General features: G+C 33.6%; 1 protein-coding gene across 2 annotated transcripts in view; it reads right to left on the bottom strand.

The window, feature by feature from the left end:
• LOC118179994 (uncharacterized) overlaps positions 1-26,038 on the bottom strand; it is a 103,401-nt gene that overhangs the window by 34,663 nt on the left and 42,700 nt on the right. For both annotated transcript variants that reach the window (XM_035349149.2, XM_035349150.2), the window contains exons 5-6: positions 21,402-21,552; positions 10,280-10,613 (exon numbers count right to left, since the gene is read on the bottom strand). In XM_035349149.2, the coding sequence (XP_035205040.1) occupies positions 10,280-10,613; positions 21,402-21,552 (485 nt within the window). The remainder of the gene's footprint in view (positions 1-10,279; positions 10,614-21,401; positions 21,553-26,038) is intronic.

Raw genomic sequence — 26,038 nt, 5'->3', positions numbered from 1 at the left:
TATCATATAATTCCCCATCCTTTCTTTTAAACAATTTTATGCATGTGAATTGTAATAAATCACAATAATATGCATGTGAATTGCAATAAATCACAATAATATGCATGCGACATTAGATTATTTTTGATTATTGCACTGTATACAAAGACTATCTCCCAAAAAAGAGGGATGCATTCCTGAAGGATGTTTAAAGAAAGGTCCTGAAAATTGTTCCAGAGGAAGAGAATTGACTGAACATGAGCCTTGCAGGGGAAAGCCTGCAATGGTAAGAACTGATGAAAATGTTCTCATTATCCGGGATGTTATACATTCTGATCGTCACTTGACATCCAAATCATCAGAATTGAATTGATGAAAATCATCAGAATTAATTTGAATCTCCCACCATTCATAGAATTTAATGGGAATGAGGAAAAAAATGGGAATTAGGAAAGTCTGACCTCGAGGCCAAATGGTAAATCAACACTTTCACCCAGAATATTTTCACAAAATTTTTAAGTTTAATGCAAGTAAGACCAAGAATCAAGACTGATTGAGAGTTAGATTATGACAATGAACCTTGTCATGCTGTATTTTCAATTAATTACTAATTAATATTAAATGTTATTAATTATTTAAATTAATTAACAGGGCAATAAAAATACACATCACTCTGTCTCTTCAGCCCTTTGTTCCTCCAACTTGAGTCTACTAGACGTTTTCCTATTACCAAGATTAGAAACTCATCTTAAAGGGAGTTGGTCATTTTGGAACACTAAAAACCATTCAAACAGCTGTAATCAACCATCAAAATGCAATTTCAGTATCTGAGTTCCAACACTGCTACGAAGAGTGGATAAATCATATCCAATGTCGTGTGGCTTCCCAAGGTGTTACTTTGAAGGAGACAATGCGAGATTGCACTTTAATTTATATATAAAATTTAAAATAATCACCCTATACTTATGTACTTAATTATTTAAGTTTAATGATATTTGTATTTTTTTTAATTAGTTATGATGGTTGTGAACAGTTAAATGGAACAAATATCAAGAACTAGCAAATGGAAAAAATGGTTAAATCTTAAATTCCTAAATTTAATCTTCTCAAAAAAGGCATCTGCATTGAAGAAACCTGTGCTGTGCAGTGGAAAGAAATATAATAGCTACAGAAGATTCCAATGAAGGCAGTGAGAATGATAGCAGAAAATTTCACTCAAGTGATAAATCTGATTTGCATGCTTCTGAAGAACCCAGTTGTTCACTTCCACGCCTATCGAATTAATTTTCACCTTTTCGTTGCCCTGCGTTGGCAACACGCTTTTGAGATGTGTCGTTCGTAGAATTCGGTCGCTAAAAGCGTAGCTGGCCTGTAACGGTTGTAATTCTTATTTTAAAGCTTATCTGTACTCCTGAATTATTACTAAATGTTTACGTGTGAATGTTATATTATTAAATGTATTCAGTTTGATTTAAATAGACCAAGAGTCGTTGAATTTATTAAGTATATTTAAAGTCGAAACTGCGTCATCCATGTCGGCGCCATTCTAATACGAGGAACGTAAACACCAGTTATTTAGAAAATATTTCATAAAAGATTAAAGCATGTGATATACACACTCTATTCCAGCAGTATATTAACTCAACATTTTTTTTTAAAGGAGAAAATGGTACTTTCCTATCAACATTTGATAGAATTGCCATGTTTCTGGCATATTTAAGTATACACACAACAGCTAACTCGCACATGTGAGTGAGAAGTGGATTTATACACTTTAACTGTCATTTCGCTAAACAATATCCATTGACTGTGAAAAAGTAAATATCCATCACATAGACTTCTGTATTTTTTCTAATATAATACCTTATTTCTCATCGGTTACTTCTTTTTTATTATTATTTACGCGGAGGTAGATTCACTGATACCTGCTGATTCAGAGAATACCCAGCGAGGTGACATCATTCATAGTTTAGCACAGCGCGGAGCAGCAGAGACAGTGCCCAGATAGCTTCAAGACGAGGAAAGAAACGGAGGTGAGCAGACGGCTTGTGGATACTCGAGAACTTGGTGGAAAACCAAAAACCATGGCTGTAGAGTCGGTAGGGAAAATAACTGACTCCGACAATTTTAAAGATTCAGACTCCTTCACACATACACATGGATTACAGCTTATTTTTTTAATATAAAACAAGTAACAGATGCTACAGAAAAAAATTGATGGCATAACAAATTATTTATATTAATTAGCATTTATTATGAAATGGAAAACCTGGCATTAGTTATTTCTAAGAAACTAAGCACAGTTTCAACAAGATCTTCTTTGTTGGAGGGTCATAGATATGATTTGACAAACTTCAGAGCTGAGAAGAGTCTTTCTACACTAACTTGAATAAGAGGAAGAGCTCTTACTGTTAGGGCTACTTCTTTTAACTTTTCAGGATAGAATTTTATAAATTCTAAAAGAGGCGTCTTGCAAGTGCAATCATATTTCTCTATTTCTTCAAAGGCTGTGAAGAAATCTTGTTTGTATTTTTTCATTTTTATATCTAAAGGCTCTTGATTCTTTATTTTCATTCGCTTTGCCTTAGCCTTTTCAATATTATCCAAAAATATTTCTCAAAATCTAATTCATCACTGGAAGATGATGATAGAGACTCAATTGCAATGTTTGCAGTTTGACTGTCCTGATTCAAATTCCTTAATTGTTCTGAGAATAATTTCATTCTTAATGAAAGTTCATAGATGACATTCTTTGCATTTTTAATTTGTTTGTCATCCTAGAAAATTCGGGGTTTCGAATCTACATATATTGAACCCAGCAAAATCTCATTGTCTAGCAAACTAGTTTCTCTTTCCTTCACCGAGTTCTTCTGCAATAAACCCTCCATTTCAGAAAGAACAAACATTGCATTCTTTAATTCTCACATCCTGTCAATTCTTTAGATTGCAGCTTTTTTTGTGTCTATATACAGTGTAGAAAGAAGTTTCCAATTCTGCAAGATCATTTCACGGTCTTTCTGTTAGTGAAACCTTAGGGTTATTTACATCTTCTTAAAAAAGCTCTTAATTCTAGCAACCTCTCTATCATTAAATATGTATTTCCTTATCGCGTTGCTTGATCAATAATTGCTCCTTTTCCTGTTCGCTTCCTAAGAATGGCATCAATTTTGGGAGTTCTTCTTCTGTTGCTGCTTACCTAAATTTACCAGTGAAATTTGTAACTAAATTAATCAGTTTAATGGCTAATGGCAAATATCACATCTCCTATATTTATTAATATGTCAATAAAACAGAAAACTTTATTAATGTATACAGTCCATAAATAAAAATAATAACTCAGCTTGTCACTAATTTTTTTTCAATTAATTTTAATTTCATTTCAAATTCTAACTGTCCAACAAACACTGGAGTCGGAGTCAACCTGTTTTTAGCAACTCCAGTTCCGACTCCTTTTACTCCAAAATCTGCCCGACTCCGATTCAGACTCCACAGCCATGTGGAAAACAGACGGTTTTCTTCGAGAATCAAGTTTTCTGTAGCCAAGCTGAAATGCTTATATCGAGCTAGCCATATGAGGGCAGATGTGCATTATGAATGTTAATATCAGAAACTGATATTGTGTGAGAAATGTCCATCATTACATGAATCCTGTTTGGACTGACCTTAGTTCTGATGTTATCGACTGTAAAATTCTCTTTCACCAGAGCTGTGGAGTCGGTAGGGAAAATGACCGACTCTGACTCCAGGAATTTTAAAGATTTCGACTCCCTCATGTGTGTGTATATATATATATATATATATATAAACATATACACATGGGTTACAGCTTATTTTTTTAATATAAATCAAGTAACAGATGCTACAGAAAAAGAAAAAAAAAACTGATGGCATAGCAAATTATTTATATTAATTAGCATTTATTATAAAATGGAAAAACTGGCATTAGTTATTTCTAAGAAACTAAGTACAGCTTCGACAAGATCTTCTTTGTTGGAGGAGACCATAGATATGATTTGACAAACTTCAGAGCTGAGAAGAGTCTTTCCATACTAACTTGACTAGGAGGAACTATCTCGAACTCCCTTCTTAATTCATCTTTTCATTCATTTAATTTCAGCTAGTATAAGAAAGTGGTTTAGTTATGTTTAACTAGTACTCTACTATGTTCTTATTGAGGGTAATCTTACATTTATGACAGGAACAATACTTACAAACCATAAAAACAGACAAACAAATGTTTTTTGTTAATTCAATAATTTTTGTTAATTAAGTTCTAATCAGAAAGTACTAAGAAAACTGCAATATTCGCTATTTTGGAAAAAGTTGTATCAGTAAATATTAAGTAGACAGTATCTGAAAGCATATCTTAATAAACAGAGATTTTTGATTAACACTATGTGAAAGGAAGATCTATGACGTAAATTTAGTAAACTTGTTTTTCTGCTTATTCTCTCAGCCAAAGTGAGTGAGTGAGTCAGTAATTATGGCGCAAAAACCAGAGATGATTATGACGCGCCAAACACAAGATGGGATGATTACAATTGATGACATTAAAATTCAATAAATAAAAACAAGTAGATAAATGTACCAAATCCAGAGGATGAAGTCATACAAACACAAGTTAAAAGCACACATCAAAATTCAAGACACAGTCCTCAAAACAAATTATATTAGGTAACAAAAGCCAGTCTCTCCCAAATAACAAAACAAACCACAATTGGCCTCTCTTCCGATCAAACGGTCGAGAGGCAAGTCACAGCAATTAAAACACCCCTGACGAAGACTGCCAAAACAGGGACACTCAATCAAAACATGACGGACAGACAGACAAACTTTACAACCCGAACAAACAGGCCCATTCTCAGCCTTCAAAAGGCAGTTACGTGCCACTCCAGCGCGACCAACTCTGAGGCGAGTCAAAAGAACCTCCTCCTTACGATTCCCGGCCGATTCCCAATGCTCAACTCCAGGCCCCACATGTCTTAACTTGTTTTGAAGCCGAATATCCCAAACTTGCTGTTATTTCCTCCGGACCCTTCCCCCGACGACACAGCAGATATCTCTAAAAGGGACAAGGCGACTAGACAGCTCAACAGCAGATCCGGCTGCAATATCTGCAAGTTCATCCCCCTTTATTCCAGCATGTCCAGGAACCCAGCAGTACAGGACTTCATATTCTCGAATCTCTCAGCCAAAGATCTGCATTTTGAAGGCCCTTTAGATTAATTTTTGCATCATCTCAATTCAACCAAACTGGATTACTGACCAGCGACATGCTGGCTAACAAACCATAAGAATTCTAAATCTTATCTTGTGAGATTTGGAATTCATTTATTAGATGATTTAGAATTCATAGAAGAGAATCCCTTCGAGACCTCATTTTCAATAAATCTTTTTGACACCTCATTTTCAATAAATGAGAAACTGAGGTAGAATTGATGAATATTTACTAGTGCAAATAGAGAAAAAATTTAAGTATTGCAAGAACACTGTTCAGAAAACAATGAATATTATTAAGCAGTTATTGTAAGGTTATCTCATCTTTATATGATTTATATTTTTTTCAGAAGGGGGAGTTAACAATAAGCACTTCTTAAACACATTTGATTTATTACAAAAACATGCAACTTTACTGAGTTAAATTTGATAGTGCCTCATAGAGATAAAATAACTGAAATCTGCTATCAAGCTCAAATTATCTAACCTAAACTCTAAATTTTAAAGCAAAAGTGATTAATAAACTTACATTACTCATTTTTAAATACAATTTATACACTGAACAAATTAAGAAATATGCAACCAAGAATTAACTGTAATATTACAAGCATTCTTAATTATAAATATTATTTCCAAAATATTAAAAATACCAAAGAATGCATGAAAAATTCAATAACTCTTTATAGAATTAAATAATAAAATATAAGGAACAAACATCATAAATTCAAAAGTTCACACTACATATTTACAGAAAGCATTTACACTATCTACAGGGTGGCTCAAAAATACTTTCAAGATTTTTTATTTCTATAATTCTTTCTGGAATAAATATTAATCGAGTTTCTCTTTTTCATGTTAAAATAAATGCTTGGGAGTTTCAATATGGAGCAATACATATCTACAGAAAGGATAAATAACATAACTTTTTATTTGGGAGGCAGCATTATTTCTACTCGCAGAAACTTACAACATTTTAATGTGAATAATGCTCCTTCTAACCATATAATATTGCAACTTGTAGTCAAATTTGAGGAGACAGGAACAGTAGGAGACACAGGGAGGGCAGGAAGACTGCAAACAGCAAGATCCATTGAAAATATTCCAGCGTGTGCAGGAAAGCATTCATGAAGCACCAACAACTTCACCACAAAGACGCTCTTTGAAGACAGGGATCAAACAACGATCACTGCAGCATATTTTTAAACAAGATCTTCACCATGCATCTATATAGAACACAGCTGGTGCAACAATTGAGTCCACAAGACATCATGCATATGTAGAATACAGCCAAGCCATATTAGATCTTGCAGACATGGAGGAAGGTTTTGTTAACAAATTGTAAATGTCAGACAAGGCTCATTTTCCCATATATGACTTTACGAAATTTGCAGTATTGGGGTACATAGAATCCACAATTAATTCACCAAAGGCCATTCCATAGCCACAGTATAGTGTGAAATTTCAGCCCAAAGAATGACACCTTATTTTTTACAAGATGAATTTGGTCACATACTATCAGTAAATGGAATGTTGGAGAACTTTTTTTAATATGACAGGAAGAAAATCAGCAGTACTGGTTTCAACAAGATGATGTCACTGTGATACTGCCAAAGCCACAACTGCTCTTTTGAGGGCACATTTCCTGAATCTATTATTCCTGAATTTGCACTTATGCCTTTTTTGCACGATGCACCACACACAATTTAATGCATAAAATTTTTATATTTTAACATTTTATATATCTTTACACCTTTATAAACATAATTTCTTAAATATTAGTCTCTGTAAATTTTCTGTGTATGATATTTCATGTAATGATTCCCAAAATGTACGCCTGGTTTATTGGGGGCAAGTATTAAAATAATATGCCTTTTTCCGGGATCAGTTCTCTGAGAACAGATTTTCCACATAAAAGTGATAAGTAAAGATACAATTTCAGATAAGAAAATCTTACCTCCATTTTAGGGGGCATCATTTTACACTTCATAAGATTATACACAAAGAATGTAAGAACTCTCTTCAAAGAAACTAAACGTAAACAATCATTGCTGCCTATCAAGTTTCCGCATCAAACTAAGTGGTGAGCGAGAGTCACCTCTCGAGGTGCGGCATGAAATCACATGGTGAGCGAGAGTCCCATCTCGAGTGCAAAGGGTTAATTTTGAAAAATGCACTTGAAATCCCCAATATTTCTAGATTATTTTCTTTGGGTTATCTGAAAGAAGGGGTTTATGTAAAGAAGCCACTATACTTGAAACAACTTAAGAGGAAATACTACGCGAGAGATATGGAAGATATCAAAACTTTATGAATCAAATTTTTCCTTCTCAACAACCTCTCTGTCATTTTCTTCACTATCGCTAGTGATATTTTCTGGATCTAGAACCACACTACAGATTTCACTGTTCGATAATTGATTGATGACTGGGGCATTGTCATCGCAATTAAAAGTGTTTATTACCACTTCTCCACATTTCATTACGAAATCCATTATTGCAAACCAAAACCACTCTGAGCCTTTGATCCACTCAAATTCATGGCTATCATTTTCCTCATGAAATATGGTAGCTGGCCTTAAATTATGCCAAGCATTTTTTAAAGCATCTGGAAACACATCCTCCTATGATCTTGTGATGCTCCATACTGCAGATTTTATGCTAAAATATTTGAAAAATTCTTGAATAGTCTCGTGATTATTCAAGATATTTAACATGGATTTAAAAATGCTACTTTATATTTGTATTTCAGCGTTCACATTATTCAGACATCCATAGACTGAATGATCCATGTACAATTTGGGGAAAAGAATAATATGGATACATTATCTTTCACTAAACTTTAAGTGAACTATGAGGCAAACAGTTGTCTACAATCAGGACAATTTTTGCAACATCAAGTAAACCAAAGCCAACTTATACTTACATAAGTTGGCCTTGGGTAAACCAACCGAATTCAAATGTTGCCGGGTCTCGGATATGAAATGATTTTCAAACCAATCATTCATTAACACTTGTGTCATTAATGTTCTTTTATTTGCACAATATATAATGAAGAGAGTATTTACTCCTTTAAATGCTCGAGGTTGAGAGATTTTTCCGATTACGAAAGGTTTACACTTGTGCGTTCCTACAGCATTTGCGCATGCTAACACTGTTAGTCTCGCTTTGGACTATTTGACACTAGTTACAGCCTTTCCTGTAGAGGCTGTCAAGTGATGGTGCAGATGCTTTGCAGATTTTTCAATCACATTCACTTGAACATACAACTGGATTAATATTAACTGTTGTACATGAAAAAATAAGATATCATCTCAGATAAGTTAAGTCCTGATCAATGCTTTGGAGCTCAATTTATTAATATAAGACCCTGCCTTATTTTCAGGTTTGCTCAAGTAAGTGCCTTTTTATTATTAACCTGCATTGCTTTGCTACACTCTTGAAAGGAAAACAGAAGGGCAGCATATTTAATTGGGCCCATGAATACACAAAACAGAAATTTAGCCACACTTGGAATTTACTTGTTACTGGGGAGTTTGGATGAAGCAAGAGTCAAAAAGTTAATAAATAACAACAGAATATCAAAATTTTGAATGCCAATTTGGCTATCAGGGATTTCCAATCTGCTTTTATTTATAAATTATTTACACAGATTACGGTTCCAACTTAAGATAGTTCTATGCATTATGTAGAATTAATTTTGGTAAAATGTGGCAAATCTTAGCTCCTTGGAACAATATTAAATAAATTATCTTTTGAAATGTGACTCAACCTTTAAAACAAATTCCTACTTCTTGTATCAACTTGCACTTTTAAATGCTATACTTCCACTACATATTTACTTTAATGAAGTGAACTAGAATATTCTTTGCTTTCCAGCAACATTCAACAAATCTAAAAATTCTAGAGATTTGTGAAGAAAATGTATATGAGACATGACAAGTTATTACAAGAATTGGAATATGCTTAGAGAATGCCCCACAACAGAAACTAATACAGTACAAAGTCTTTAATCCGAACTCGTCGGGACTTCGGTGGTTCCGGATTAGGGGTTTTTCCGGATTATAGATCTTCAATTTAAATCTGGTAAGATGGCATGCAGAAATTATAAAATTAAAAACATGAAGCCATAATTTATGAAATAAAGAGCAATTATGATTTACAGGGCATCAAAATTTGCAAAAAAAGCTTAGTATTTATTTGTTTACTTTATTAAACATTTCTTTCAATGTAAGTTGTTTAAGTTGCTTCGTTTTTGTGCTAATACTTTCTCTTTAACTCTATAAACAGACATAATTTCTTGTTCAGTTCCACTGTTCAAGTCCTGTAATTGCTGTGTTGAGAATACCGTCTAACTTGTCAATCGAAATTTTTTAGTTTTCAATAACCTCTCTGTCACTTTCTTCACTATCGGAAGCGGTACATCGAAACATGCTTTTGCTTTGTAGATTCTTTGGCAGCTTCAGAATCGGAAACTCTTTTTGACACAATTGAAATTTCAAGCTTACTTTCATAAAATTGCTCTAATAGTGTGCAAAAAATAATAAGCCGGATCCAATTAGAAGATTAAGGAACAACGCAATCTGCAACATTGAAATACATAATTATATATTTTTAGCCTAGCTTATACTGTCCGTTATACATTAAACGTGCATGCATAAAGGTATTATGCGTTTATGCATGAGCAGAAAGTTTGCAGCTTTGAGGTCCAGATTATAGACCATTCCTGATTATGGACGTCCGGATTAAAGACTTTGTACTGTAGTTGATAAAGGCTCAAGTACGCAACATTTTCGATAAACTGAAATATCAGCAATCAAACTTCATAGCATGAATCCTATTATTTACAAATCTTAATATCATTTTACAACTCTGACATTAAAAATAATATTTCATACTGAAAAACAATCTTGCTAGTAATTATATAATGCTAATCAAATGTAAAGCTTCAAAACAAAAATACATAACAGGAAATTTATGCCATTATTTAAAATATGTACTTGTTTCAACATGAAATAAAATTAATTTCTGAAATCACTTTTTTATACAGAAGTAAATATAAATGAAGAATTGCATAAAATAATTACCTCTGCCTTGGTATGTGTTTAATATGGCTTTCACTATTTGTCCTATGCTTCTCTTTTTTAATTCCTACCTCTTCTTGTTTCTCAGAACAATCCGATACAGGAGACTCACAAACATTTTCTGCACTTTTAGGGCACTTACTGACTATTTCATTGGTTGAACAAGACATTTCAGATGCAGTTGCTTCATAAGCTACATCAGTAAATTTTACATCTTGTTTATTTGTTACAAATCCTTTGATCTGACTATTATTTAAGGCATCTACTTCAATGCTACTTAACCTTTCACTGCTTAATGGAGAAGATAAACTTCTGTCATCTGTTATTCCTATGTTGCCTACATACAAAGAAAAAAGAAATGACTTCCTATGGAAAATGATCATAGGATATCAACAATGCACCTATCTAGTTTAATAAAATAGTAAAATATATAAACATATGCAATTTGGCTTTAAAAAATCTAAATGTAAACATGTAGTTTGGCGCAAAGTTTTAGTCATAGCAAAATTCATCCAAAATATTTTCAAATGCTTATGGCCATTTGAAGACCTATATAGTATAATCTTCCCTGCATTATGAATTAGAGGTGGATCAGACTCTTTGGCTTACCAAATGGGTTAAAGTTATCAGATTTTATTCTGTTTAATTTTACCACATATGTGAAGTACAATGCTTTCCAAACGTTACACAGAACACAGTAAATTTGAAACACATTATACTTTGATTGACTGAAAATTTCATCTTAAAGATGCAATTTCGTTACACATTTATAACTAAAAAATATATTAAACATACCTTTAATTACATATACAGCATGTCCGATTAAGACTACCTAATCTCTGCACAACTAAATTCCTCACTTGGAATATATGAAAAATGCCCACAGAACTGCACCCATACAACCCATAGTTTTCAAGATCAATGCAAAAGAAAAGGATGATGTCATATCCAGTGCAAGGGGAAAAAAAAAAAATTATCAGAAACATGAACGTCAATACTTGCATGTGTTTACACAGGAATATGTTCAAAAAGTTCACCACGCAAATTGAGGCATGCCCACAACATAGAGTGACATGAAGTCATCATACTTAAACCGTATCTTGTTGCTACCAGTAATCTTCACACGGTGATAATGTACTCCACTTATGAATACTGCATACTTTTCTTAGTTCAATGTAATGGTAATGCCCTACATTCTGCAAGGAAGTATGCCCCTCAATATCCATCACGTCATCCTCTCAATGCCAAAGTCATCCAGAGTATGAATGACAGACTGAGAAATACTGAAAGCATCTACCCGAGATGCAATCAACAACACTACTTATGCACCTGAATATGAGAAGTAGTACTGTGCACAGGCTATTATGCTCAGAAGGGCTATACTCATTTCAGTATACCTGCTCTATATCCAGATGACTTTCAAGGATGCACTGATATTTGTGAATGGCTATTGTAACAGGATGTCGATAAAGCACATATCTCGTGGACGGATAAAGCATGCTTCACACATGATGAGGTCTTCAACAGTCACAACGCCAACGTGTGATCAGAGTTCAATCCTTCTGCAATTCATCCACAGACATATCAGGTCTGCTGGTATTCTAGGCACAATTGATACACAGCTGCTGCCTGAATGGCTTATGAGACATTCATACTTGGTATTGCTCCATGAAGTATTTGGCTGGATATGGAATATTCAGGCTGCTGGGCTAGATAGAGTGGATTCAGTTTTACCGCTACCATAATTGCCATTTGTATTTCTTCTTACTGAACAATTTGAAGGGATTAACACTATTGAGATTTAGTTAAAATCTTTAATCCGGACTCGTCTGGACTTTGGCGATTCCGGATTAAGGATTTTTCTGGATTATAGATCATGAATTTAAATCTGGTAAGATGGCATGCAGAAATTATAAATTAAAAATATGAAACCGTAATTTATGAAATAGAGCAATTATGATCTAAAGGGTATCAAAATTTACAAATAATAAAAAAAGCTCAATATTTATTTGTTTACTTTATTAAACATTTCTTTCAATGTAAGTTGTTTAAGTTGCTTCGTTTTATGTGATAATACTTTCTCTTTAATTCTGTAAATAGACATAATTTCTTGTTCAGTTACAAAGTTCCGCTGTTCAAGTCCTGTAATTGATGTGCCGAGAATACCAACTAACTTGTCAACCGAAATTTTTCGTTTTCACTAACCTCTCTGTCACTTTCTTCATGCCTTTATCCATTTTTTGCAGCAATTCCACTTTTTGTTTGATGGACATCGAAACATGCTTTCGCTTTGTAGATCCTTTGGCAGCTCCAGAATCAGAAACTCTTTTTGACATAATCAAAAGTCCAAGCTTACTTTTTATAAAATTGCTTTAACAGTCTGCAAAAAATAATAAGCCAGATCCAATTACAAAATTAAGGAACAACACAATCTGTAACATTAACTGAAATAGATAATTAGATAATTTTAGCCTAGCTTATTACCTTCCGTTATACATTAAACGTGCATGCGTAAAGGTATTATGTGCATGGGTAAAGGTATTATGTGCATGGGTAAAGGTATTATGTGCATGCATAAATGCATATGCTAAAAGTTTGCAGCTTTGAGGCTCGGATTATAGATCATTTCGTATTTAAGACTTTGTACTATAACCATAAAAAGTCTTCATGCTGTGTGTACTTTGATGAACACCTCACTGCTGCAACATGTTCAGCCAGCCATTCCATGGTGTTTGCATGCATGCCTTGATATGTCCTGTCGACATTTCAAACTCTTCCCTATTTAACATAAGCAAATACTGATGTTAGTGTTTTCAATAAAATCCACCCCCCAAACTGATATGCCATTATACTTTTCTTTCATATTTATTTTAAAAATTACAGGTACAGATCTTTGAGTATTTTTTATGTTGCAAGCTAAGAATTTGGCTGTGCAAAGTTAGGATACTTTGTATATCATATTTTATATATTCAGAGGAAGGTTTGGCAAACAAATGAAACTTGCTTTTAAAAGGCACCATCTCTATTTTTCACACAATGGTATTTCAGGCTTTCAGTTAAGTAGTCAAGCACACCAAATGGCAATAATTATCATTCTTCTAACAGGACAGTTTTCAATTCTTTATAAACAGCTGGACAGATTACATGGGCAAAGATCATTCAAAGGCCTTTTAAAGATGTTTGATGATGTTATAATCAGGTTAATATGATGACAACTACATGCTAACTTTGCCTTCACTTTTAAGGTACTTTTCACTTAGCAATAGCAGACATTGACTTTCCAATTACTGTAGCAGATAACTCTCTTAGAAAAGATGTGGTTACACATAAATTGTGTTCAAATAATAAAACCATATACTTAACTTCAGGCTATGTGATAACTAAGGAATAACACACCAAACAATTGACTCGCTCATTTGAAAGCGATGTATTTAAAAGCCGCTCCTACATTTTCTCAAAGCTGAGAAGCTATAGAATGCTCAACATCAAAGAAAACAGTGACATTTTTAATAGACTGCCCACTTTCAGCATGCCAGCATAGATAAAAATCATTATTTTCTTTGAGTCAAAACTGATCTTATCAAAAAATAATCAGAATCATCATTCAAAAATATTCTATCAGCAGTTACTTCATCTACTCAGAGGCTTCAGAATGGTGTTATCTTCAATAGCCTAGTTTGTGGACAGTAAACTATAACTGGTCACACCTCACATTTACATATACCTTTCTATAATCACAGTATAATCATAATTATACATTTCACTCACTAAAACTGAAGCATGCATTTCTGAAGCTCAGAATGTGCACTGCATGCTTTAACTTCTGAAAAGTAATACAGTACAAAGTAATAGAGTATGATCTATGATCCGGACCTCAAGGCCACAAATTATTTTTTTTTTTTTTTTTTTTTTTTTTTTTTTTAAGTTACGCATGCGCGTTTAATGTATAACGGACGGTATAAGCTAGACTAAAATTATCTTTACTGATTCTAAAGCATTTCAGTTATTTCTGCAGACTGCGCTGTTCTTTAATCTTCTAACTGGATCCAGCTTATTATTTTTTGCAGACTGTTGGGGCAATCTTATAAAAATTAAGCTTGAACTTTCGATTATGTCAAAAAGAGTTTCCAATTCTGGAGGTGCCAAAGGATCACAAAGTGAAAGCATGTTTTGATGTACTGCTTTGGATAGTGAAGAAAATGACAGAGAGGTTATTGAAAACGAAAAAATTTCGACTGACAAGTAAGTCGATATTCTCGACACAGCAATTACAGGATTTGAACAGTGGAACTTTGTAACTGAACAAGAAATTATGTCTGTTTATAGAAGAGATAATTAAAGAAAAAGTATTAGCAAAAAAAAAAAAAAGAAGAAGAAGAAGAAGAAGCAACTTAAACAACTTACATTGAAAGAAATGTTTAATAAAGTAAACAAATAAATATTTATTTTTATTTTTATTTTTCAAATTTTGACAACCTTTCGATCATAATTGCTCTTTATTTCATAAATTACGGTTTAATATTTTTAATTGTATAATTTCTGCATGCCATCTTACCAGATCTAAATTGATGATCTATAATCCAGAAAAATCCTTAATCTGGAATCGCAGAAGTCCCGATGAGTCCGAATTACGGACTTTGTACTGTATAAAGAATAATACTGAAGACATACTAGAGACATTGGATTTTTGCTGCTGTGTATTCCATCTCAACAGGATTTAAAAAAAATCTAATGTGGACGACACGACTTCCTTGTACGGCCTATTAAATTATACATGATTTTTGCTGCATTCCATTTAAACCTATTTCCTTGAATTTAATAAGAGATATATTTCTCATTCAATTAATTCAGTTCTCACCTCGCTGCAAGGCTAAAATACATAAAAACTCATTAAAAATTTAAAACTATAGAAAAACATAACACCAAATACAATCTAAACCGTTAAAAAAAAATGTTTGTTTTTACAATTAAAATTAATTTTTGTGCAAAAACAAGCAATTCTGCCAACGGCCAAGAAGGCAGATTTTTCGGTGCACAAAACTGAAAGTTTACTTTTGGTCCCACTCAGCAAAGAGACACCGAAGGTGCAGAAACTGACTTAACACATTGACTGCCAATCAAGTGCCAGCGCATGACGTTTTGTTACCAGCAAAGAGCCAATCACGTGCCAGCGCGTGATGCGGGGTGATGTCTCAGCAGACAGTCACGCGCTGGCTCGGGAAATTTCTATACTTGCTATTCATTCTCCAGTTCATTTGGCATTGCATGCAGGGCATTTCTTATGGTATTGGAGTGAAAATTAGAAACTACGTATAAATAATTGCGGTTTCGAAATTTTTGTTTTATTTTTTATTAAAAAAATAATCTTTTAGTATGAGTTATAGAGATGATAGTGAAGGGTCTTAGCACCCGAAAAAAAAGTTCAATATAAAAAGGCTCTTAAGGATGATGAAATAGCAAATTTGTTGGCTGAGCTATCAGATGAGTACACGAGCGATTTTAGCTATGAGAGTGACGATGAATTTGTTCCTCCGACTGACACCCATGATATTTCGGATTCTGATGATGATGAAGAACGAATCATGCAAGAGGCTGCATGTCAGCAGGATGATTCAACTATGACGGAAAACGATGAATCAATGTTATTGTGGCATGGACGGCTTATATTCAGACAGTGTATACCAAATAAACGTCACAAATTGGTATCAAGTTGTACATGATCACAACCCCTGATGGCATGGTTTTGAAATTTATGATATATAAAGGCATGTTGGATGATTCTGGCGAAAAAGAACACATACTTGCCAACCTATGACACTCAAAAATCAGGAGATTTTTCACAATGTTAAAAAGACTTTTTAAAAGACAAAAATATAGTTTTTAATAGTGAATTAACTTTAAATAGTTACTAAGACTTAAATATAAGCAACACAAAAATACCTTAGACATAAAAAACATTTTTATTACTTGCATCGTTAAAAAAAAAAGACACTTTAATCAGTTTTCATACAAATGTTATGAACAGTAGTGAACAGTAGCAGATTTTGCTTTCGTTAAGAAAGACACTTCATAACTTTGTTCATAGCAATTGCCATGTAGGCCTGTGTTGGATACATTTAATTTGTGATTTCAAACATGTCATTATAGAATTTAATTTATTAAAATCGGTAATTTCAGAAGGCAAGTTTATCAAAATCAGTAATTTCAAAGGCATTCCAATTAAAACAATACTAATCATCAAAGTATTGGTTTGATTATTTATGGTAAACAAACACATTAAAAGGAAACAAGCATTATTCAATGACTGAAATAACTGAGGCCTTATCAGTAGTAGCGTAGGGAACTACATTGTCATACTTGCCAACCTATGACACTCAAAAATCAGAAGATTTTTTTAAGAAATCAGGAGATTTTTCAGAATGTTAAAAATACTTTTTAAATCATAAAAATATAGTTTTTAATGATGAATTAACTTTAAATAGTTACTAAGTCTTAAATGCAAGCAAAACAAAAATACCTTAGACATAAAAAACATTTTTATTACTTGCATCGAAAAAAAAAAAAAAAAAAAGACACTTTAATCAGTTTTCATACAAATGTTATGGACAGTGGCAGATTTTGCTTTCGTTAAGAAAGAAACTTAATAATTTTGTTCATAGCAATTGCCACGTAGGCCTGCTTTCGCTAATAAAAGTTTTTCTAATGTGTCATCACTAATATTAGATCTAAATTTAGTCCTCGTTTTCGCAACAACACTGAAAATCCTCTCACACTCCGCATTACTATGGGGAACTGTCAAGATGGCCAACATAACTCTAGAGAGTTCACTATATTTTAAAATTCCATCAGCACCTTTCAATTTTCCAATTAAACTCCACTGGGTATCAATCCTAGCTGATTTTATAACTTCATCCAAGTTTTCTAATTGTAAACTGCAAAATAGCGACTGCAGTATACCAGTAGCAACATCAATATCGTCATCTTTCATGACTAAACGAAGTAACACAGGAAATCTGTTCAAAAAGTACCTTATATCAGAAAAAGATGCATTTGCTAGAGCAGAAACATCAGCAACTTTAGCATGCAAAATCAGTTCATCGTTGACTGGGAATTTATGTAGTATGTAATCACATACTCGACAGAAGTAACTTCTAACATGAAGATAAAACTTATTTTTGTCTTCTTCTGAAAGTTCTTCCACTACTTTTGTAGTTGCAGCTCCTATTACCAAATCTTCATCTTTCTTCTAATTTTCTGTTTCACCATAAATCACATCATATATAGAATTACAAGACAAAACACAGACTGGTTTTACAAACTTTGATAAAATGTCTTTAAACAGATCATAAATCATTGATTCCAAAACATGAATTAATGGAATTCTGCTTTGTAGAATTGCGTTAAGAACATCGAATGATGGCAAAATGAATTGTAAAAAAAATCAAAAAGCTTTGTTAAGGTCCGAAGAAAAAAACATAAATATTCGTTCTTCACAAGATAAACTTACAGTAATTGGAAAATGTTTCGTGTGTTGAGCAATTTTTTTATTTTGAGAGAAATTTGTATCAGCTTTACGCTTATATTTTGCAGTATTATTTTGAGAACTACCAGTTGAATTGCTGAACGATGCAGAAATTACTTTATTTTTCTCAAACCTATTTTTAACAATGGAAGTAGTAACTACATCTCCATTTACTTTAGGTACTTTATAACTTTCAATAGAGCCTTTTATCTTAACTCTCGAAGCATTTACTTCTTCTTTAAAAAATGCAAGAAGTGGGTTCCATTGATCGAGGATTCTAGATAAGCATTTCTTTAAAGACAGCCAGCGTGTACGCACGTTTCAAAATTTTTCTTATTTCAGTATTATGCAGCTGTTGGAACTGTTTCAATTTTTCGTTTCTTTTAGAACTTCTTTCAAGATAATAATAAATATCAACAATGTGTTCATCCACATTTAATGGTAAAGAAGCTGCCCCTTTTTCAGCTGCTAAATTTAAGAGGTGACAGGTGCACCTCATTATCTGCAAATCTGAATTTGCCTTTCTTAAGATGCCTGCAACACCAGTCTTCAAGCCTACCATTACTGGTGCATTATCGGCACCAAGTGCTAAGCAATTATCCAGAGGGACTGCATTTTCTTTTAAAGTTTTAATAATTAGCTGTGCTATATTAAAGCCTGTCGAATGTCCTTCTAAAGTGGGGACAGAAAGTAAACTGCACTCAATTTCTGAAGACTCTGGATTAAAAAAAGAAACAACAACTGGATACAGTTTTGAATCGGTATTACTGCTTCCATCCATAGAGAGGCAGAACGGAGCTGTTTTAATGCAATCAATAACTGAAGATTTATTTTTCAAACCCATTTCTTTAACAATTGCACCTGTTTTGGTCCTTGCACTTGAGTATTTCTTAGCGATCGGGAAACATTTTTCTAAATAAAGCTGCACATGTTTGAGAACATCTGCCCTTGCACCATGCGAAATCGAAAAATCGCAACGACAGATGGTACACATCGCAAATTTATTACATTTCCTTGAGGAAATAATGGAAGGAAAGTCAATTGTGTATGATTTTTGAAACGTGCATGAGTATTTCACCTTTCTCGCAGACATAACAAAAGATGATAATTTCTAAAACTATTTCCCGAAGGCACGTGTACTCACACAACTCAGGACAAGATGAACGAAATAACGAAAGAACATCCAAATAATGGCCAACGGCCTTGAGCTTGCTTTGTGCTCATTGACTAATATATGCCAGATGACATGCAGTGGAGCTCGATGCCCATTGGAGAACAACATTTCTGGATACGTATGCTGTCACTCACAAAGGAGAAATTCTCATCTGATTCGCAAGGTTTTATTTTATATATAATCTAGAGAAAATTCAGTTGCTTTCAGACGCCCAAAATCACTTTTTTTTTTTTTTTTTTTTTTTTTTATAACGAAGTATTAAGCCAAGTTCCATAAAAATCGTGAGAAATATTAAGAATAAAAAAAAGTCGGGAGAAATATATTGTAAATCGGGTTGGCGGGAGAGCGCTCGAAAATCGGGAGAGTTGGCAACTCTGAGAACATGAAAAAAAAGTCGTTATGAATTTACTCGAGGAAATGCTGGATTTAGCACATGGCATATTTATGGACAATTATTATAACAGCTGCACTGGGACAATCAAAAAGAACAGAAAGACATTTCTGAAAGAGGTAAATGAAAAAAACTGAAGAAAGGGCAAACTGTAGCAAAGTATGCTAATGGTGTGATGATTGCAAAGTGGCAGGATAAGAGAGATGTCACTTATATTTCCAATGAATATAAAAATGATATGGCGGAAATAACAAACAAGAGAGGTGAAATTAAATTGAAACCTCTACCTGTAATTCAATATAATAAATTTATGGCTGGTATTGATAAGCAAGATCAGATGCTTGCTTATTATCCTTGTAAGAGAAAAACAATTAGGTGGCTCACGGAAATATTTGTGCATATTTTGCAAATAATGATGAACAATTCCCACTTTATCTATAATAAGCATTACAATGAAAATACATCACTGGACTACTGTTTATCCGTAATACGAAGTTCACTGAAACAGCCATCTGTTGTTCGTGCTCCTGTATGTGATCAGTCTGAATCTGTGCTGAGTACACGGTAAGAAAAAAAAAAAGAGGGGAAAATTCTAAGAAAGCAATGCAAAAGTTGCTATTCCCAAGGGAAACGTAAAGATACAATATATGTTTGCAAATTTTGTGAAGGATCTCCCGGGTAGTGCTTAGATTGTTCAAAGATAATACACAAACAACATTCTAGATGTTATCTGTATAATGTCTTCGTAATTTTCTTGTTATAAATGCCTTTGTAATATGTATAATTGTCTGTAATACATATTGATATAAAAATAATGCGTACTGTCACTTATTTTTCTTATTTACATTTATTTTTTACATTCCACACGTCAGCGCGTAATGTGGCATTTGGAGAAAATTTTGACATGTAGTGCTAATCACGCACTGGCGCGTAATTAAAAAATTCTTTAATAAAAGCCTTAAATAATACTTAGGTATCACATAATTATCTTTTATTAATATTTTTAAATCATATTTCGTATAATAAGTATGTTGGCATCTGGATACAATTTACTTCCATATGGGTGGCAATAACTATCAATCTAACTCTAGTGACTGGCAGTCAATGTGTTAATTCACTATTCTCTCACGTTTCAAACATAAACATATATGGCTGCTCTATTAGGCTTAGCCACACTTAAACAACTTTTAAATTGCTGATAATTGTACAACTATTGCATGCAAATAAACTAAAGGTATAAAAGCCTTAACTGGAACATACAGAAAACATAATTCAATCACTTGTCATTTTTTGCTTTAGCGAAAAGTCACAATTTACCAACATATAAGACTAAAAAAATGAGCTCATCCAGCTAAGTAGACGGATATATATATATATTTGATGTAGCCAATTGCAACCAGTAGGTACATAAATACATGTTTAGCAATGGTATATACAAAATTTCAATGTTCTGAGTCTACTCATTTTTTAGTTGTGCGAGATACATACGTAGGTATGTACTGATGTCATGAAAAAAATCTCTTCTGAATCCATTTTAAATGCATTTTATAATATGTTTTGCGAAAAAGAGTCCTTTATTCTGTCCTTGCATACAGATGTCACGGAACAATATCATTAAATTTCATTCGATAGCCGTCGAAATGGATATTTTAGTTGAAATTCGTGATATTAATTCTTTCTTTACTTCATACAAGGAAGTAAAAATGAAGAGAAACTAATGACTTCACTTTGTACAAAGTGCTATTAATGTATATACAAAATTTATTACATATTTAATATTAAAAATATAATTAAATATGAATTTTTTAGAAACCTAGCGAGAATGCTTCTCATTTACATAATTCTGACTTCATGAACTATATATTTGAGTATTACTAACATATTAGAACACTAAGGGAGATTCAATGTGAATTCACAATAAATGTTTAATATACTATACTGCCAAAACTTTTTGTATGGACTAATTCTTTCGAAAAATACTACAGAAATTATAACAAAAGTATATAAAACTATTCAAACCGCAATTTTCTCAACTCACCATTTTCTGTTCTTTGAGATTCTTTCTCAATATCAGCATCAACATTACTACTGCTGTGCAGACTAGAACTATCATCTGCATCAAATGATGCTGTTGCGGGGATACCCATTTCTTTCTTGCCCTTTTTCTTTTTCTTCTTATTCTTGTTATTCTAAAACATTGGAAAAAGGAATTTTATTTTTTTTTTTTTTTTTTTTTTTTTTTTTTTTTTTTTTTTTTTTTTTTTAATTATACAACTTTTATGAAACTAATTTAGATAAACAATTAAATTTTATCTTCAGTTACTCTTATGGTTAAGTTTTAAAATAAAAGTTTAATAGCTAAAAAAGACAGCAGGAGGTTTCTGACATATATCAGAACATATTTTCTTAAAAGGGCATATTCAATATAAAAGAACTGATTACTCAAAACTGAACATTTTCTTTTCGGGCTCATGAGAAAAACTGCAATTCTTTAGACTTTCAGTGAAACAAAGAAACAGAACTTCAACTAACTCTTTAATTTCAGATAAAAGAAATGACTCAAGCATGATATTCCCTTTGACTTATTACAAGCAGCTATAACAAGATCTAAACTGCTGACGATTAAAGTTGCAACACCAGGCAGGAATAACCTGATGAACGTCAAAATTACATGAAAGGAAGAAGTTAAGATATGCAAATGATTAGTATTTCAGTGCATTTAGACAATGCAGGAGGGAGAAACGATATCTGAAGCACTGCAAAAAAGAAAAGTTGTGTAGTGGATTTATCATTCGGAAAGTGCTTTGTAAGGTCGATGTTTGCCCAGAAAATCGTGTTATCTCTAGAATAATGAGAAGAAAGGCTTACCAGTAAGTGTCGGAATGCAATAGAGTCAGGATCATTGCCTATCGAGAGTGTGGTTTATCGTTGCATGATATCGCCCATCTCACTAGTCGACATCCAACCACTCTCATACGAATATGGAATTAATGGGTTGCTGAGGGTCATACTGAACGGCATGCAGAATCTCAACAACCACCCATGACTAACGCCCGAGAGGAGAGATATATTGTGAGGTCAGCCCTATTAAACCGTACAACCACATAATGGACATTAGTCAGAAAATAGGCATGTTTGCAACATGCCCAGTATCCGCTCGTACGATGCGTCGACGTTTGCAGCAGCGTGAATTATCAGCACGGCAACCATTACTTCACCATCCCTTGACAATGCAGCATAAAGAGAGACTGCAACTCTGGTGCACCGAATGGCAAAGCTGGATACAGAAGTGGCACAATTTTACCTTTTTAGACGAGTCCCGGTTCATCATGCAGTATTCCGATGGTCATATACGTATCTGGAGGCTCTGAGGAGACCCCACATCACCTGCTTGCATTCAATTTTGGTATAGGGGCCTGCCTGTGGTGTAATGGTTTGAGCAGCCATTGGGTGCAAGACATGCACATCTCTAGTTCGGATAGACAGTAATTTGAATGCAGATCGGTACATTTTGAAATCTTATGTCCAGTGGTTGTGCCCTATCTTCGTGGCTTGCCAAACGCCATCTTCCAACAAGATAATGCAAAACAACATGCTGCACGTTCTGTTCTGACCTTCCTCGATACACAGGGTATTCGACTGCTGCCCTGGCCTGCACGGTCGCCAGATCTGCCACCCATTGAAAACATCAGGTCATGGGTTGCTGAAAGACTGGACCACCATCCCTTTTCAGCTAATACGGTTGATGAAGTGTAGCACAGACTTAAAGTAGCATGGAATGAGTTACCCATTTCTGTCATCCAAGCAAAGTTTGACACCATGGCTAACCGGGTAAGGGCTGTTTTCACTGCCATGGGTGGCAGCTGTTTCTACTAATTTCGCCTCCCGGTAAACCCCCAAACTGCTTACAAATTTAATCATTTTGTCTTCATGCCATACTGTTTACATGCAATAAATATCTTTTTTGTATTTGCTTTCCTTCATGGTGTTGCAATTTTAATGGCCAGCAGTGTAGTTGAAAACAAAACAAATTATCTTTTTATATTAAAAAAATAAGCTGTAACCCATGTCTATATGTTTACATATATACGAGAGAGTCGGAATTGAAGTGGAAGTCAGAGTCGGGACCTTTAAAATTCCAGAAGTCGGTCATTTTCCCTACAGACTCTACAGCTCTGCACAAAAGCTGGTGGAGAATTCACTAAAGTTGCACCAATCATTTTTACATAATCTCGAAGGAACTGCATCCTCTTTACTTAATAAACAATATAATTTATTATTCTACTAACCCAAATGATACTATCATGATCCCAAATGTCCTTAAAAAACTACAAAGCAGCCTGAAATATGGCCACTTCGGAATAATGAAGACACTGCATAGACTTTGAGAGCACTTCAACAGCAGTATGGCAGAGTTGACATACATAAGTGGTGTAAATCATGTGATGCTTGTGCGGGTCAGAAAGGCCTGAACTGCAATGTTACAATGTAGGAGCGGCTTTTGAATGCATTGCCTTTGACATCCTGAGGCCTCTGCCACAAACAGTTGATTGCAATAAATACATCACTGATTACCTCACAAAGTAGCCTGAAGCATACCATATCCCTAATTAAACGGCTGTCACGGTAGCAAAGGTAATGATTCAGCACAGATTTCTAGATTTGGAGTGCTTCTTCAATTACATTCTGATTAAGGACAAAACTTTATCTCGGCTGTAATTAAAGATCTTTGCAGACTACTTGGCATAGACAAAATCAAATGGCACAATTACATCTACAGTCAGATGGCGTTCAAGAAAGTTTTAATCAAAACATCCTTAGCAACCTTGCAGATGGTTTCCAGATATCAACAGGACTAGGACCAGAAGTTACCTCTGTACTTACTGGCCTATCACAGTGCTGTCTGCGAGACTATCGCCTATTCTCCATCCCAAATGCTCTTAAGTCATAATAGTCGCCTAACTTGTGATCTCGTATTTGGTGAACCTCTGGATGCACCTTCACTGCCTGAGGAGTACATTCAAGGTTTCTACGCATGGTTTGAAGAGATGCACAATTTTGCTCAACAGTGAGTCAACTTGGTGGCGGAAAACAAGAAGACCCAATAAAACACAAAAGCTACTGGACATCGATTAAATGAGAATGACAAGGTGTGGTTATGGAATCCAATTTAACAGTAAGTACTTTCTATTCAACTACAATCATTCTGGGAAGGTCTTTACACAGTCCTAAATATGTTGGACGACGACATAATTCGGATCCATAAGTCATCAAATTCTAAACCTACACTCATTAAAATTATGACAGCTTAGCCCCTTACTAGGCTGCCTAATGTAACAGTATGTTAAGACCATAGTTCTATTCATATATAAATTTGTAAATTTATGCATTTATTTCTTGATTTAATATTTGATTTGTTTATGTTATTTACTGAAATTGTTTTAGTATCACATTGATTTTCCTTAGTTGTAGTATGGCTTTCTGTCCAGGGATTGCATTGCCCATGCCGTGCAGTCCTTGGGAATGAGGCAATGTTATGAATTTTGTATATATGTAGAAAATTTTAGTAAAATTACATGTGAAATTGTATCTTTTGTATAGCATAACGTAAAAAAGCTAAAGAGACAAGGCTCTGGTGAAAAAATAAGATTACAGGGACTGGTCTATGTAACATTGAAGAAAATGGCTATCTTGTTAAATTGGCAAGATATTGCCAAGTTGATGATTCATTGATTTTAGCAACTAATTTGGCGACATTTTGACCTGTCCCTACATAACTAATTATTCCCTAACTGCAATCATATCCAGCCCCATACGTAACGTACATGCATATATAACGTTTGAACATATGTACCTTCCAGTAATTTTAAAAAATGGAAGATACTAGAGATTTTTCGGCAACTGAGGAGAAACTATCTAAGACTGCAGACAGGAAAACAGCTCGCAGGTCTTAATTCACACAGGCATGAAAGTGCAAGTTGGCAAAAAAAGCTGAACAACGCAAGACACAAAATTACACAAAAACTAAATGTGCACGCATGACCTTAAAGGGAAAAAAAAAAAAAAAACATTTTAATAAAATATCAACCTTTTAATATAAAAAGTATTAAACATATACATATAATTAAACTAAAATAATACTTGTACTTACTATTTTGCTATTAATTTTATCTTCCACTTGTAAAAAAAAAAAAAATTCAGTAAATCACCAAGAGATTGTAATGAATTAACCTTCTTTAAGATGCTCTTTATGTAACTTAACAGTTGATATATGAATACTGTACACAATATTACAACACACTAATATACATATTTATGTTATATATTACTGCCCATTTCCAGGCAATGACAAGTTTTAGAGATAAAATATATATATACTGTATTTGACGGCATATAAGACGCACTTTTTTTCCTAAATTTGGTCTCAAAAAAGTTACCTGTGTCTTATACGTGAAGGACACAGGTTAACTTTCAATACTGAATGCTATTTTTAGCCCGGATAAAGGTCTAGACACACATAACTTTTCCTACATCTACATGTGTGTGGCCTTCTAAGTAAGGGTGTGTCTTATATGCCAGTGCGTCTTATATGCCGTCAAATACGGTATATATAACTGTTACTATAGCTTTCAATTATCTTCACTTTTAGTTCAATAAACAGTACTTTATATAACA

This window comes from Stegodyphus dumicola, chromosome 5, assembly GCF_044657685.1.
Source record: "Stegodyphus dumicola isolate Sdum_Otavi_A_Nest chromosome 5, ASM4465768v1".
In the NCBI taxonomy this organism is placed as follows: Eukaryota; Metazoa; Arthropoda; class Arachnida; order Araneae; family Eresidae; genus Stegodyphus; species Stegodyphus dumicola.
The sequence above is the reverse complement of the archived record's forward strand: the minus strand, read 5'-3'. Positions and strand labels throughout refer to the sequence as shown.